Genomic DNA, 16,592 nt, shown 5'->3' on the forward strand with positions numbered 1-16,592 from the left:
CTAAAACCTTTACAAGCTTCTCATTTCACCCAAAATGAAATACAAACTCCTAGGCCATGACACTCCCATGATCCAGATACTATCTGATTCTCCAAGCACACCTCCTATCACTTTCTCTCCATCACACATTCCATATATACTGATCTTTTTGACCCTCAAATAAGTCATGCTCTCTCCTACCTCATAGCCTTTGTATTTTCTGTTCTCTCTTCCTGTAAAGATCTTCTCTCAACTCTTGGATTTTTGTTTTTATTTTTAGGATTTGAGGAACACATTGAAGTAAAAAATTCAAACAAGACCAAAAAGCATATGGAAAGAAACAACTACTAAAAATTCCACCACCCAAAGAGAATTTCCATTAATATTCTGAGGCTAATCCTTTCCTACATCTCTCTATGGATACATATGTTATCATACACTGTATATATAAATAATCCTCCATAAATCCCAACTCTTTCCAAGCTGGTTCTTTCTCGTACATTAGATCTCCACTCAAATACCACCTTCTCAAAAAAGGACTGTTCCTCTCAATCACATCACCCTGTTTATTTTCTTCACTGCACTTCTTTACTTGTCCCTCATTTTTTATCTGTCCAATCCTAATAGAATGTAAGCTCCATGAAGGCAGAGATCTTGTCACTACTTTCTCAATCACTAGGGTCTAGCCCACAATACCTAACACACTGCAGGTGCCCAAAATTTACTAAATTAACAGATGGTGGCTCGGTTTAACATTTATAAGCTGTCAAATCCTAAATTTCTGTCTCCCATTCAAATTTATCTCCTGAGCTTCATACTCATACTTAACCATCCCACTTGGCAGCTCTCTCTAGATAGAACACAGGTATTTTAATCTCAGTGAGCAAACCTGCTCTTCCTCATGGGATTCTCTGTTTAGATGGTATGCCCTATTTAGATGAATGACACTACCATCAAACAGATTTCCCAAGTGATACACTTAAATTTGATCCTTGATGCAACTATTCCCCCTCACCTCACACCCATCCAATCACCAAGAGCCTCCCCTTACTACCTCAATTCTAACTCCTAAGTCTCTTCAATATTCATTTAAGTCTCATTCAGCCCATGTGCTTCTCTTCCACTCTGCTGCCTCCACTCAATTGCAAATCACTGTCAATCATTTTCCCCCAGACAATGGTAATACCCTAACTTGCTGCTTTAGATCCATTCTTATTCCCCTCTAATTTACTCTCCATGGCTTAGCCTCAATAGTATTTTCAAAATAACAATATGATCACATCATATTCCTTCTTGAAAATCTTCAATGGCTTCCCATTACTATTAGATTAAGTCCTAAAATCCTTATCATGGATTATAAAACCCACAAAAAATACCCCTTGCCTAACTATCCAGACTTTCCCTATAAACCAGTCTTTGGCCTTCTTTCAATTCTTTAAACCTACCATGCTCTATTCCCCCTCAAGGCCTTCATAAATGCTGTTCCTTCTGCCTAAAAGATCCATCATGTCACACAACCCTTGCAACACATAATTATCCTTTGGGTCTCAAACTCAAAGGTCACTTCCTCAGCGAGGCTGTGGTAGGCAGAATTCTAAAGCTATCTCTCTTCTTTCCCAAGATTTCCATCCTCTGTTACACAATCAAACAGTAATCTAGGTATTGCTGTGTAGGGACTTCGCAAATATAATTGAAGGGACTTTGCAAATATAATTAAGTATTACTCAGCTGATTCTAAGCAAGGGAGATTATCCTGGATTATCCTGGTGGGTCTAATATAATCTGTTAAACCCTGAAAGGCAGAGCTTTCCCTGGGCTGAGGGCAGAATTGGAAGTCAGAGAGATGCTGCACAAGTCAGAAAACAACCTGACTAAACCTGGAAGATTCTTCCCCCAAAAGCTCCAGATAAGATCCCAGTCCAGCTGATTGATCACCTTGATTTAGGCCTGCAAGACTTCAAGCAGAGAGCCCAGTCAAGCCACCTGGACTTCTGATCTACACAAACTGTGATACAACAGATGGGTGTTGCTCCAAACTGCTACATTTGTGGCAACAATAGAAAATGAATACAAAGACTCTTCCCTGACCCCCACCTCCACCACAAATAGTGTTAGAGCCTCTGTTAAATGTTCCCATAGCATTTGACACTTCTCTTTCATAATATCCATCATACTTATTACTTAATTTAATGTATGTAGTCTAAGATCTACAGTCAGATTTTGTATTTTTGTATACCATACACCATTATATTCCAACAACTACAAAATTGGAACCTATAAATGTCTGTAGAGTGAATGAACCAATTTTTTATTCAATTGTCTCTCAAAATTCTCAATCATGACACACCTTCAGTAAAGTGCTATATTATAAAATATTTCTATAATAAGGGTCAATTGATTTATAGCAGTGACTAAAGAGGGGAAAAGAGATGGGATGCGTGGAATACATTCAGAATCATTGGGGCAGTTGTTTTTGGTTGCTTGTTTTGCAAACTCTCCCTCACTTACGACTACCCAATCTGAAATGCCCGCTTCTTGCCCTGTATCCCTAGGGGGGCATGACCATCTATTAGAGAATTACAAAAGATTCCCATATAGAGCTATTATTTACTAATGTCATTGAGTCATATTTCTCAAGTATGTTGAATTGTAAATTAAGGTTAACATAGTTGGTAATACCTTTTACTTTTTTAAAGAAATACTTTGCAAAAGGAGGAAAAAAAGGCAAATTTACTCAATCTGGGACATTACTATTTCACAATAAAGAGAGATTGAATATATTTTAACTGTTCAAAAAGAGGAAAGGTCAACTAAAAGAACAATTTACTTACATCAGTGGAAAAGCAAAAAATGGAAGTGTCATGGCAAGTCTTGCTGTAAATTCATCAGGAAGATACCACAAGTATACAATTAAACATGTAAACAGATAGAGAATTGAAGAGTAGAGAATTAATCTTCCAACCCATAATTTTTGTAATCTCTGATTTTTTTCCCTAAATTCTTCCAATGCTTGAATTTCCTGTTAAGAGAAAATTGTTCTATATTATTGAATTGAATCTCAAATTTCATAAAGATATCAAAATATTAACAAAAAATTTTTAAATGATAGATTATAGAGGAAGAACTTTAAAGTCAATGAAATATAATACCTTAATATTTTTAAAAAGAACACAATATGAAAAAGAAAATTAAAAATGAAGTTAAAAACATATGAAAATGCCTATTCTGACAAGTCACTCTTTTAAATGCAAAACTGAAGGATTCCTGGGTGGCTTAGTAGGTTAAGTATCTGCCTTTGGTTCAGGTCATGATCCCAGGGTCCTGGGATCAAACCCCAAGTCAGGCTCCTTGCTCAGCAGGGAGCCTGCAGCTCCCCCTGCTTCTGCTTGCCTTCTCTCTCTCTCTCTCTGACAAATAAATAAAATCTTAAAAAAATAATAATAATTAAGATATCATTTTTGACCTACCAAATTAGCAAAGATCAAGCATGAAACTAACATCAATAAATAGTATTTATTAAACTAAATAAATAATTCTCCTGTATAAGGTCTAAAAAATGGCTAAAAATTAATTTATTTATTAATTTAAATAATTAATATTATTTAATATTAATATTATTTAATACAAAAAGAAATAATTAATAAAAATTGAAACAGTAACCCATACTAGATTCGTTCAATCTATTCATCATTCTCAATATTCCTAAGGAATAACCATTTTTGATAATGAAGTTTATGAAGTTTCAGACTGACAAAAACTGTTGCAGACTGTCTTATAATCTACCTTATCCTATCTGTAACATTGCTTTACACCATGCTATACATCTAATTTCATCCTAACAGGTTCTAGTGACACAGACTTCTTAAGTCACTGAGAGACTTCCGATTTTTTTTGAGATAATATAACATTAAAGTTCTCAGGCTTACTCTATATCATCTCTAAATTCCTAAACCAGTCTCCAAAATAATTATATATACTAAAATAATATTTACGCAATACCTAAAGATGAATTAAAACACCCCAGAGCCAAAAAACATACCTTATCTATATTTTCCAGAACTTCTACAGTTGAAGGTTTTGTCTGTTATAAAAATAGATATGAGACATTAAAACTTGTTACTGCAAACTTAGAAACACTTTGACTTATAAAATCATAAAAGAAAATTTTAATTCAAAAATAAGTTTTTTCAAATGTTGTCAAGCAATATGTACTCCTATTTATTAATGAGATTTAGATTTAAATAAAATTATAATTATAAACAGAACTACATAAAGTTACAGAAATAAGCATTTCCCTACTTGAATTTTTAGTCCTAGAGTACTTTCAACTCTGACAGCTCAATTTCTAACACTTTTTTTTTAATGTCTACCATTCCTAATCTCAATAGAACATGCTTTTATAGAGAAAGAAGTTTTCCTCCAAGAAAAATTTTCTTAGATACGATTTTTCAAAAGAAATCATATATTTAAAAGCTCAAGACTAAAGATTGTCCGATTTACTACTGCTAAAAGTTCATTTAGGACTCTGAAAGTCAAAATCAACAGGCTACCTTCATTCTGAATTCCTAAAGTATTTTTCTGAAGATCAGATTTTAAAAAGGCATCTAAGAATACTTCATTATAGCAGACTTTGTTAAAAATATTTTTTAGACACCCAGAATAAAAACCAGCCAAAATGTCTCACACAACACTTGAGAAACCACTTACCAATTATATACTCAAAAATAAAAGCGGGTAATGGATATCAGTTCATCGTAGTTCCCACAAGAGTTGTTAACATTAGGTTGAACCATATGAAATTGCTTTTTATGTAAGTCAAAATGGTTGAATATTGGCAATTTCATATGGTTCAACCTAATAAAGACAAAGGAAAAGTAGACAAATTTGATCCTCAAGCAGAACTGTAATAAAGTTTTAAAGGGAGGAGCAGAGAGTCAATAGATACCAATCTAAAACAAAGCAGTTCCAGTAACAGTCCAAAAACTAGTCTACCAAGTATTGCTAGACTCGTTATGGTAGAAAGGAGTTAAAAATAAGCAAAGTAGTTTATCTGAGAACTACATTATCCTCTCTCATATTAGAAAAGAACATTTATTTAAATATTTTATATTTTATAGCACTAAACTGGAGATACTTCCTCTACAGCCTTAAACAATAAAATCAAACTGCATTTCAAATTTTGTTTAACCTCTAATTCCTAAAAGTATATTTAGTATGACTTCAACAAATACATATAATAAGCAAAAAGACAGAGCCCATAAAAACATAAGTATTATATTAGCATACAACAGTAATTTCAACTAGTTCAACAATAACTGTAATTTCAACTATTTTTCAAATAAGAATAAAATGTAGGCAATATAAGAAGAAAACAAGAAAAGATAACCATTTGCACATGAATGCATAAATAAATAAAAGTAATTCATAAGTCAAAGTGAAATAATCATGTTAAATAGTCATTAAGATACCTATATGGCAAGTAGAATTATTAAAGTCCAAATATACAACTGATTCATAAGAGAAGGAAGAAAATTAAATAGAATTAGGGATAATATCAAGCTCTACTCAAGCCTATACCACAAAAGAGACTTTTACAAGTAGATTTATATGACACTTTATATTAGACTAAGAACTGGCTGTAAAGAAAACTAACTTACCCTCCATCGAGAAAATAATCCACCCATCTTTTATGTGTAGAAACGGGGCACAATGATAAATATCATCAATTGTCCAAAGGAATTCACAGCTAGAAATAAAGCAAGTATTTAAAATTTTTAAGTTAAACACACACTATACCCACTATAAAATTTAGATGTTGCAATACTGCTGAAAAATACTATAAAATATTAATTTCTTTGAACCCCACTTATGTGGAAGTTTAGTTCAGGCAGTCTTGTTATAGAATCTACCCTTCACCAGGACATATTTAAAAGTGAAAATGGGGGCGCCTGGGTGGCACAGCGGTTAAGCGTCTGCCTTCGGCTCAGGGCGTGATCCCGGCGTTCTGGGATCGAGCCCCACATCAGGCTCTTCCACTATGAGCCTGCTTCTTCCTCTCCCACTCCCCCTGCTTGTGTTCCCTCTCTCGCTGGCTGTCTCTATCTCTGTTGAATAAATAAATAAAATCTTTTTTAAAAATAAATAAATAAAAAATAAAAGTGAAAATGAAGCTGAAAAGGCTTTTAAATGGCAAGGTATTTTAGCAATGTATATTCATACCACTTGGCAACTTGCTGTTCTTTAAAGTAGGTCCCCTAATGTTGTGGAAAAAAGTTTTACTCTACTATTTTCATTCTACATGCTTAGATACAACATTTCTATCATTCAGCTGTCTCCCAACTAAACTAGTTATTTGGAATTAGGGGTGATTTACAATGTTTAGAATAATATCATTTTACAAGTAATAACAGAAAGCTAATGAATTTTGAATGAGAAAAATAAGGGTTATAAGACTACTAGTGACCTTGAGCAAATCATTTAATGCTTCTGAGCTTTAATTTTCTTTTCTGTAAATTAGACTTAATATACCAGCACTTTTCACAGGATGGACTTCATTATTACCATTTTACAGATAAGAAAATTAAGTGAAAAGACATTCAGTTATTTGCCCAATAGCTCAAAAGAAACAGGATTCAAAGCTACTCTATCTTCAGGGACGCCTGGGTGGCTCAGTGGGTTGAGTATCCGACTCTTTATTTCAGCTCAGGTCATGATCTCGAGGTTGTGAGTTGGGCTCTGCACTGGTTGTGGAGCCTGCTTGGGATTCTCTCTTCCTCTCCCTCTGCCGCGCTCTCTCTCTAATACACACAAAAAAAGCAAACAAAAAAACCACACAAAGCTACCCTATCTTCAGACTTCTGGTCTGTTCACTACTGTTTCAATACCCAAATAAACATTTCTCTCTGAAATTGTTTCTAAGTCACTCAAGCCAGTTGACCTTCATGTCAGCTAGCTGTGTATCTGCGTCCTTCTTTTAGTCGTTTTTCTATGACTCTCAAATGTATTACAGTATTACCATGTGGATGAAAATGTACCAGTCATCTTAAATTCTAAATCAATTTACTAGTCCATAATTATATAAGTTTTTATTCTTTTAACCTTGAAATAGTGAAAGTATACTTCCAAATTTACATATTTTTTACCAGGAATAGTTACATACTGTCAGTGTATAAAACTACTTCATTCCACACAAAAAAAAAGTTAGGCCATAATTCTCACATTTTTAAAAAACCATTAATTTAATCAAAAATGACACCAGTACCAAGTAAATGCATTCACTCTGCAATACTATTTATAGATTGGAATTAGCATAAGGCATACTGGTCTTAGACTTTCTTGGTTAGAGAAATAACAAAGATCCTAATTATATAATACTTTCACTTATAAAGTGATTTCTAGGACCAGAAATACCTATAAACTGTCCTAAAAAATTCTGGTGTTTATAAATGAATGTTATAAGCCACCTTAAAGTTGCAATCTAAGTACTATTAATCCTTCAATATTCAGTATTCAAATTTCTAAAATGCAGTTGTAGGAAATCCAGGAACTTTAATGAATAGAAGTATAAATTTCTCAGTTAAAACATTAAATAGATCTTAAAACCTTCTTAAGATGCTAAAAATACCCACCATGAAAGGTGACTGGGTGGGGGGATTTATATGAACCATTTAACTTGGTACTTTCAAAGTACATAGTAGTTCCCTACTATTTGGGAACTAATTGTATGGTATCCAGCACAGTGTTTTGTACACAATTGACCTACATATTTTGGTTTGTAACAGTTATATGCCTCCAAGTTAAGTTTGTAGCCATCACAAATCAGAATTTTAATATTTAAAGGTCATAACGGGTTGCCTGGCTGGCTCAGTCAATAGAGCATGGGACTCTTGATCTTGGGGTCATGGGTTCAGGCCCCATGTTGGGAGGAGAGTTTACTAAAAAATAAATAAATAATTTTTGTAAATAACATTTTTTAAAAAGTAATGACAACAATAAAGATACCAGTTAAATATTTGATAAACACTTTATCTCTAGAGGCCCTAAAACAAATGCTTCACATGAATTTTATTATTTAGATACTATTATCATCCCATTTTATAAATGTCAGAAACTGAGGCTAGGGAAGTGAAGTAATTTGCTCCCAAAAATATTAAGTAGCATAACCAAACACAGCATTTTAGTTGTGACTTTTTATGTAGCAAATAGTTATTCCCAATAACACTAAATCAAAAATAAAGTCTGCTTTATATAAATTAGATTGGAATATTTATATATTAAATATATGAAAGTACCTCGGACATTCTCAAATAGCTGGTAAACAGAGCTACTGAAGTGGAAAGTAAGTTATAAACACAAGAGACAGTGTATCATGTGGCCCAATTCCTTCATTTGATTAAATCTGAATGCTTAAATCTGCATGGAAGAGAAGCTAAATGATTTGCCAAATCATTTTGGCAGCTAGCACAAGCAAGGGGCAGAACTGGTACTGAAAGTCTCCAAGTACTGTCTTTACTTGTTTACTGCACATCACTTTTAAAGTGTAATATAAAATATATGCATCATATTGCAATTAATACCAACCTTGACATCAATTATTTGCTGGGAGAATTGTTTTGATGTTAATGAATCAAACTATGGCTTAGCCTTTAAGATCCCTGAAGCAGAGTATTATTATGCAGAGTATTATGCTTTAAAACTTGTCCTCTAAAACAACATTAGCGTAAATAGTCATTAAATGCCTATCTATGCTTTCAGGATCATAATCAAAGAACGAGTTAACCCTCATTGTTCCAGCAATTTTCTTAAAATTCCAAATTCCAGTATTTGTTAAAGAAGCTGATTTGCTACAATACTCATGTAATGGTGGTACTTTCCAACAGCTATGAAAGTATAACAAAATTAAATAAATCAACTCTTTCTATATAGCTTCAATTTCATACCTCTTCTATTTTCAAACACCTTTTCTCTCCTTGCCACACAAACATCTTAACTCCAATTCCTGTGGCTCATTACTTACTATGAAACCTTGGGCAAATAAGTTACTTAACCTCTCAGTTACTCAATATCTTCATCTGGAAAAGAGGGATAGTTAAGGACCCTCTTAAATGCTGAAAGGCTTAAACGACATAATGCATTTGAAAGCATTCACAGCAGTGCCTGACACATAACTAATTTCTCAATATGGCGTCTTCCCTGGTGGTCTAGTGGTTAGGATTTGGCGCTCTCTCTCTCAATACGAATTGTTTTTACTGCTGTGGTCATTGCCGTTTCCTAGTCCTTCTCTTCCAACACATGCAAAACATATGGGAAGCAAGTAACTAGCATTACTTTCTGAAGCATAAATCAATGTTTGCCCTTGAGTGAACAGATTGCTCAAGCTCAAGTGGCTTGTCCCCAAGAACTCTTCCATGAATGTGTACAGTCTCTATCCACTCTGATATCACAATGGCACCTGACATGACCTTAAGAGCCGGATGCATCTAATGTGTTTTTCAATAAATAATAATGCCCACCATATTATTTCAATGCTTCCTACTAACTGATATTCACACTCAGGTTTTGGTGTCAGAATTTAAAATCTTGGGTCACATCAAACTTAAATTTTCAGCTCACTTCAAGTCATATTAAAATAATGGAGGGGCACCTGGGAGGCATAGTCGGTTGAGCATCTGACTCTTGGTTTGGCGGGGGGGGGGGGGGGGATCGTGATCTCAGGGTCATGAGATCGAGCCCGCGTGGGGATTGGTGCTCAGTGCAGAATCTGCTTAAGATTCTCTCTCCCTGGGGCGCCTGGGTGGCACAGCGGTTAAACGCCTGCCTTCGGCTCAGGGCGTGATCCCGGCATTATGGGATCGAGCCCCACATCAGGCTCCTCTGCTATGAGCCTGCTTCTTCCTCTCCCACTCCCCCTGCTTGTGTTCCCTCTCTCGCTGGCTGTGTCTATCTCTGTCAAATAAATAAATAAAATCTTTAAAAAAAAAAAAAAAAAAGATTCTCTCTCCCTTTGCTCCTCACCCAACCCTGCACCCCGCTCTCTCTCTAAAATAAATAAATCTTTAAAAAAAAAAATAATGGAGTAAAAAAGGTCTGGATCAAAGTATGGCTCAGCTGCATACCAACAATGCGATCTTGGGTAAATTAAACTCTCTACCCTCAGTTTCCACATTTATGTAGTGGTGAAAATACCTACACTTCACAGAACTACTGTAAGAACTAAATGAAATTATATATCACTTGGCACAGTGTCCAACAAGTAGTGCGCACATAATAAATTATAGCCATTATTATTACTATTACCAGGAAGCACATGTAGTACAGACAATACTCCTTAGGCACCTTTCTAACTTCTTATATGGTACCTATTTGCATAATTTTTAAATTGGAAAAATAAATTACAGTTTGTATTTTAACTCAAATTGTATTGCCTTCAATCGCTCTAGTATTAAAAAATAAAATACTCTGCTGACTCTTCCATTAAAATAATGTTGCAGGCCTTTAACATCAAAGAAAGTCAACTTTTATGTTTATCAATTTCCAAACCTAAGTGCAAACTATTCAGTCATCATCAACAGTGCCTTTCTATTGTATTATTCAATTTAAGATTAAGAGTGATTTGTTTTAGGACTCTTTCAAATATCCTAACTGAAAAGGCAATTCTGAAATATCCCAAATCACCACATTTATTGCTCAAAAATAAAATTACTGAAAAGAAGTACACCTCTAAAAGCACTTTTATTATATGCTGACTAATGTCTTCATGGTAAATTGATGTTCATTCTGAACTAAACACTACCAAGAAATGACTATTTAAGTAGAAAGATCTCTATATTAAATCATACCTGGTTGATAGCCATATAGCTTCTTAGATTCTGTCAAGTTAATAATATGTAAACAATGTAAATTTATTAACAGTGGTGGGCTGATCTTAAGAGGTGACAGAGAAACTTAAAATTCTAATTTTAAATGCACCACTCTTGTTTTTTAAAACGTGTTCAAAATCAACTTGTTCCTAAAATGGAACTATGGGGGCTGTTGAGAACAAGAGATTATCATTCCCTGCCAGTTTGAACACATGCCTGAAGCCAAGCTTACTCACATGCACACACACTGCTGTTGAACAGGGTCAGTTACATTAACGGTGACACCCAGGCCAAAGAGATAGGAGAAAACAACTGACATAAACCAGATGCCAACTGGGAAAAGCGGAACATGGAAAACTCAGTGAGTCACCGGTTTTATTACTATGAGGGCACCATCAGCAAAACTGAGTTCACTAATACCAACTCTCTCAATCCCCATACACAATATTAAAGAATTCTTAAAAGATTTTATTTTTAAGTAATCTCTACACCCATTGAGGGCGAACTCACAACCCCCAGATCAAGAGTCGCATGCTCCACCAACCGAGCCAGCCAGGCGCCCCCAAAGAATTAAACTATTGATGTAGTTTAGATTTGCTCTTCTCCCCGGGAAGTGCCTAAGACACCTACGCAACCTCGCCCTTCCCTCCACCCCTTACACCGCCCACCTTCCCTCAAATAAGGACAACGGTCGTAGACAGGCTTCTCTAAGCAGCACGTAATCCACGCCCACATGCCTGGGCCGAGCAGCATGACACTGACAGTTTTCGGTCCCTCCCGATCTGTCCAATTCCTGGCGCCTCCGCACAACTCGGACAAAAAGAGATGGACAAAACACTCGAAGGGACAGCTTAGCGTTGAACCTTCTGACCCTTCGTCTCGACATAGGTGGGCCAAAGAGCCGATGCTCAGCTCAACCCAGTCACCCCCAGGACTCTCCGAGAACCAGGCTGGGAAACCACCTCCCCTTTGCGGGGAGGGAGGAGAGGGCGGGGGGGGGGGGGTGCCGAAAGGATTCTCTACTACTCCAGAGTCACCCTTGGCACTTTGCTGGGAAATCAAGGGGCGCAGGAGGCGAGGTTAGTTAGCGCGCAGCCCGGTGGGAGTCTGACTAGCCACCGCCGTAGAGCTCTCAGGCCACTTGGAACGGGGCGGGGGCGCCTGGGAGAGGCAAGCAGGGAAACCGGGAGCGTATTTCCCAGAAAAAAGCTCAGCGAGCCCTCCCAACCGCCCTGATTTTGAGCGTTTTACCTGCAAGAAGCGGGCAAAGCCCGGCGCTTGCGTCCACGTCTGCCAGCTTCGGCGGCCACCGCGCACCCTCCCTCCGGAGCAGGCAGCAGCCGCCACTGACAGAGCGATGGGCCCGGCCAACTCCTACCCATCAAACCCCGCGCTCCCGCCGCCTGCCAATCCGAGACAGGGCCGGCGCGCGCCGCTCCCCAGTCACGTGACTGTGACCGGGGCGGGCAGTTGGGGCGGGCCAATCGGGCGGTTGGCCGGAGGGCGCCTGTGCCTCTGGCTTCCGCGGCTCAGTAGGGTGTTCATCGTCGCATCTCAGGGGTGTACTGCCATTTATTATGAGTCTTACCACTACAGTTACTTCTTTTCATCTGCCTCCTCTTATTCTTTTCAAGCCTGTCTGCCAACTCTCCCTGGAGAATGAAAACCCCGAAATTGATCCTGGTGGTCCTAGACCGCCGAAGAGAGAGGAGTAGGGTTGAGGGTGGAGATAGGTGCGGCTGGCAAGGACTCCGCCTTAAAGAGTCCCAGGATCAGCTGTCATTCAGCCCGCAGCAGAACAAGTTAGTACCACCACACAGCTTAAAAGAGGCCAGTTCCCAAACAAGCCAACAGAGAAAATTCAGCCTAGACTCCAGGAGTGCTTGAGGCATTTAATCACTCGTGGACGTCAAAAAGGGTCATTTGATGACAGGACGCTTACGTCACCCGTGTGTGGTAAGCTTCAAATGCCAGATGATGTTGATTTCAAACCCGTGGAGAACATAAGCCGGGTTTTCTATCTTAAAACTCTGAACTCAAGAATACTCTCTTCACAAGTCCTGATACGTGGGCCCACGAATAAACCACGCAGGCTGCGTTCACCTCAGATTTGAAATCATTGACTAGAGAGCGTTCAATTTCCTAGTCAACTGGAAATGACAAGTCTAAATAACAAAAGATACTTGAACCACACGAGGTAAACAGTAGAGAAGGGTTGAAAAGCAAGAGAAGGGTTGAAACGCTGGTCATGTTTTACCTCTGTGATATTTAACCCTTTGTGCAAACATTTTTCATGGGGTTTTTCTATTTTATTCAATTACATACACGTTTTAAAGTAATGTTTTCCGTAATTTTTAAAGAGCGTCGTTGTTTTAACGTGCTACATTTAAACTTCGACAAAGCAAAGAGGTAAAGTATGAAACTGAGCATAGGATCTAGTCGGTAAACATAATATATTATACCAGAAGCTACCAGATAATTCACTGTGGAGTTGCTTGTCCTCACTGTTAAAATCTTAACTTACAGCTTTGTGAGCTTGAAGGGATGAAGGGAAGGGGACCAAAGTTTACTTCTTGTGTACTCTGGGTCAGATCCTTTACCAATCTAGAAGAAAATAGGAAATGAAACGTTTCATCTATTTCAATATGAAATTTAACCATTTCATTTTTCATCCTTTGCTGTTTCAAAGTATATTTTTAAAAGATGTTTATTTATTTGAGATAGAGAGATAGAGCAAGTGTGCACACTGAGAGGGAGAAGCAGACTCCCCACAGAGCAGGGAGCCCGACAGAAGGCTTCATCCTCGGACCCTGGGATCACGACCCCAGCTGAAGGCAGGACGCTTAACGGACTGAGCCACTTAGGCACCCCTCAAAATATATATTTTTAAAAGGCCTGTGCAGTTAATGCAAATATGTCTCCTCACCTCAGGAATATCTTTTCCTAAGAGAACAGGGAAGAAATGTTTTCCACTTGCTAATGATTTGTTCTCTAGTTTTAACTGGGCCATCAAGGTCTGTTGTAAAGGGGGAAAAAAACAGGAGGAGGGAGACGAAGAACTAGCCAGCTGCCAGACATCCCAAAAACCTAATCCTGAAACAAATTCCATACGTAATAGCTCCAAAAGAGGAGAGACTGGGCCTGGCAAGGGGAGGGTGAGATGTATTAAATCATTAACTCTTTTAATCAAACAACTTTTTAAGGTAAGTATCATTTTTCAAACAAGGAAATTGAATAGAAATATGTATATTGTTGAAGGTAACACTATACCACTGCTTCCTTTATATTAAGCGGTAAGAGTTTGTTAGGCAGTGACGGAAGACCGAATATTTATTGAGAACAAAACCCTGTGTTAAGGTTAAGGATACAGAGATAAACAGCTGCCCTAAAGCAACTGACACTAGTGAGAGAAACCTTCAAGTAAACAAAAAATATAGGGTAAATAAGTACTACGATGTTCAAGAGATTGAAAAATGATAAAGCAGCAGCAGCCAGAGGGGATATGGGAAAGCCAACGAAGGTGGTGTATTAGCTGAATCCAAATGTTAAGGAATTATTCCCTACTAATCCTAAAATTGTCCTGTGAGAGATTCTAAGAAAGTGAAATCAGAAAAACACCAGAGAAGATGAGAAAGGAACAAACTACTCTAGTCAAAGGAATGCTAAAAGGTCTAATTCGACAAATAAGTAAACCACATTTATTTAAAGGAATAAATGAAAGTTTCAAGAGATAGGTGCTGTGAGAGCTTATAGTAGCGTCATTCACTGAATTGGTCAGGAAGGTTAGGGAAAACTTCCTTGAGGAAGTCATACTGAAATGGAGATCTGAAGGATGAAATACTGAAAAAAGGAGAAAAGGAAACAGAGAACATCATGTCTAAAGACCTTTTGTCAGGGGGGAACACTGAAAGCCTGAGGGACAGAAAGACCAATGTGGCTAGAGCAGGGAGCGCAGAGAGAGCGCTACCGTATGAAGCTGGAGACCAGACCTTGCTGGCCATACTGAGAAACTTCATGTTTTTCTTGAGAAGCAGAGAAGGGATTTAACCGGATCAGATCTGTGTTTTGAAAAGCTCATTCCAACTGCAATGTGGGAATATAAACAGGGCCAATTAGGGTCTACGGGTGGTAGTGTTGGTGGTATTTCAAATGGATTAGAATGGGAACACGGAGATGGAGAAGTGGGGAGATTGGAACAATTTAGGAAGCAAAATGGGAGATTTGGGTGATGGATTTAGATATGGTGGGTGACATGGTAATGTTGGGGGTTAGGAGCAAATGGTCAAGACAGAATTCTTGAACTGTCTTCAGTTCAAAAATGTGGTTTTGTTAAAGCACTGGGACAGGACCCATGGGCAGAAAGAGCTAGAGGGGGGTTGTAAGGAGTAGCTGATTATATACTTTCAAGTTGGGAGGGGAATAGGGACAACATAAGCCTTCAAGGCATTTTGGAAACAAGGTTTCCAGGATCCTGAGGGGGCTAGCTATTGTTAGGAAAGGGTCATTTATTACTATTTAGTAAAAACTCAGTCATGAGACACTTTAGATGTTTATGTGGGCCATATGCTTGGAGAATGATTGCTAACATATATGTTGGGGGTTAGAGATAAAGGAAGTTTCCAAAGGAATTTCTGTATTTTTAAAGTATACTCACAGGATCCTGGGGGAGTCAGGCTAAGATTGCCTTTTGCCCTTAGCAAAGTGTCAACATTGAGGCAGCTGAGCTCCCAGAGGAAGGTCACTCTGCCTGTTTCAAGGGCTTGTCAATGGGCTATAATTAGTAAGGAAATTTAATTATTCTTCTGCTTTTGTTTCCCACATCAATGAGGTGGATGGGATTGAAGGAGAAGAAGGAATTTGAGATGACGGGCTCTCTGGTAGTCACGGTGGGTGGATAGTAATGCTATCACTGAGATGTGTGAACACTGGAAGAAAGTTGGGTTTGAGGGAAGCTGGTGATTTCAATTTGAACATGTTGAGTTTAAGATGTGTTTGTGACTTTAGGAGAGATGACATGTAAATAGATCTGTTGTCCAGCACTGAGAAATCTGGGCTAGAGAAAAAGATACATTTTACAGGTTGTAATCTTTCCTTTTCAACAAGGTACTTATTTTTTCAAAATGCAAGAAAAAATATTACTTATTATAAATGTTTTGTTTTTAAATACACTCTGGAAAACAAAATAAAAAGTGGAAGTCTTCAAAGCTTTTTCCCAGAATTCCCTTGAATCACCTGGGCCTTGGTTAAAAAAAAAAAAAACACATTCTCAGGCCCCTTCCCTGGAGATTCTGATTCCACATGTCTGGTACGGAGCCCAGAAATTTGGATTTTTAACAAGTGCCTCTGGTGATTCTTCTTATCAGGGAGTTTCTCTGAGCAATGGTACTCACTGCCAGAGGCCACCTGCATTAAGAGTTAGCGAGGCACTTATTAAAACATAGATTCTTGGGCCTTGCCTATTAAAATCCCTAGGGGTAGAAGGAATGAGAGGAACGGAAGGAGGGAGCTACTACAGTGCCAGATGGTCTAAAGTTTCACCCTCCATCCCTGGCAGAGTTGGCCTAGGCTCTCCACCAGGCAGTTCAGAGGAAAGTTCTTTGCTGGGTGATGTGTACGTAGGCGGCAGGCAGCCCTTGCAGGCTGCTATGATGACAGCCTTCCTGCTCAGCCCAGGCTTCCTGTCGTGTCCACCAAAATGGCGCTCCACTAACTCTGACGCTCTTTCTCTTGTCTTTGTCTTCTTTTTTTTTTAAG

At 38.0% G+C, this 16,592-nt stretch overlaps 1 protein-coding gene across 3 annotated transcripts in view; it reads right to left on the bottom strand.

The window, feature by feature from the left end:
• Nucleotides 1-12,236, bottom strand: part of LNPK (lunapark, ER junction formation factor) — an 81,237-nt gene extending 69,001 nt beyond the window's left edge. For all 3 annotated transcript variants that reach the window (XM_045806149.2, XM_045806151.2, XM_045806150.2), the window contains exons 1-4: nucleotides 12,090-12,236; nucleotides 5,637-5,725; nucleotides 4,019-4,060; nucleotides 2,811-2,998 (exon numbers count right to left, since the gene is read on the bottom strand). In XM_045806149.2, coding sequence (XP_045662105.1) covers nucleotides 2,811-2,998; nucleotides 4,019-4,060; nucleotides 5,637-5,663 — 257 coding nt within the window. In that variant the 5' untranslated portion in view covers nucleotides 5,664-5,725; nucleotides 12,090-12,236. The remainder of the gene's footprint in view (nucleotides 1-2,810; nucleotides 2,999-4,018; nucleotides 4,061-5,636; nucleotides 5,726-12,089) is intronic.
• Nucleotides 12,237-16,592: the final 4,356 nt, after the last annotated feature.

Source organism: Ursus americanus, chromosome 1, assembly GCF_024610735.1.
Source record: "Ursus americanus isolate L20-20 chromosome 1, mUrsAme1.1.p, whole genome shotgun sequence".
Taxonomy (NCBI): Eukaryota; Metazoa; Chordata; class Mammalia; order Carnivora; family Ursidae; genus Ursus; species Ursus americanus.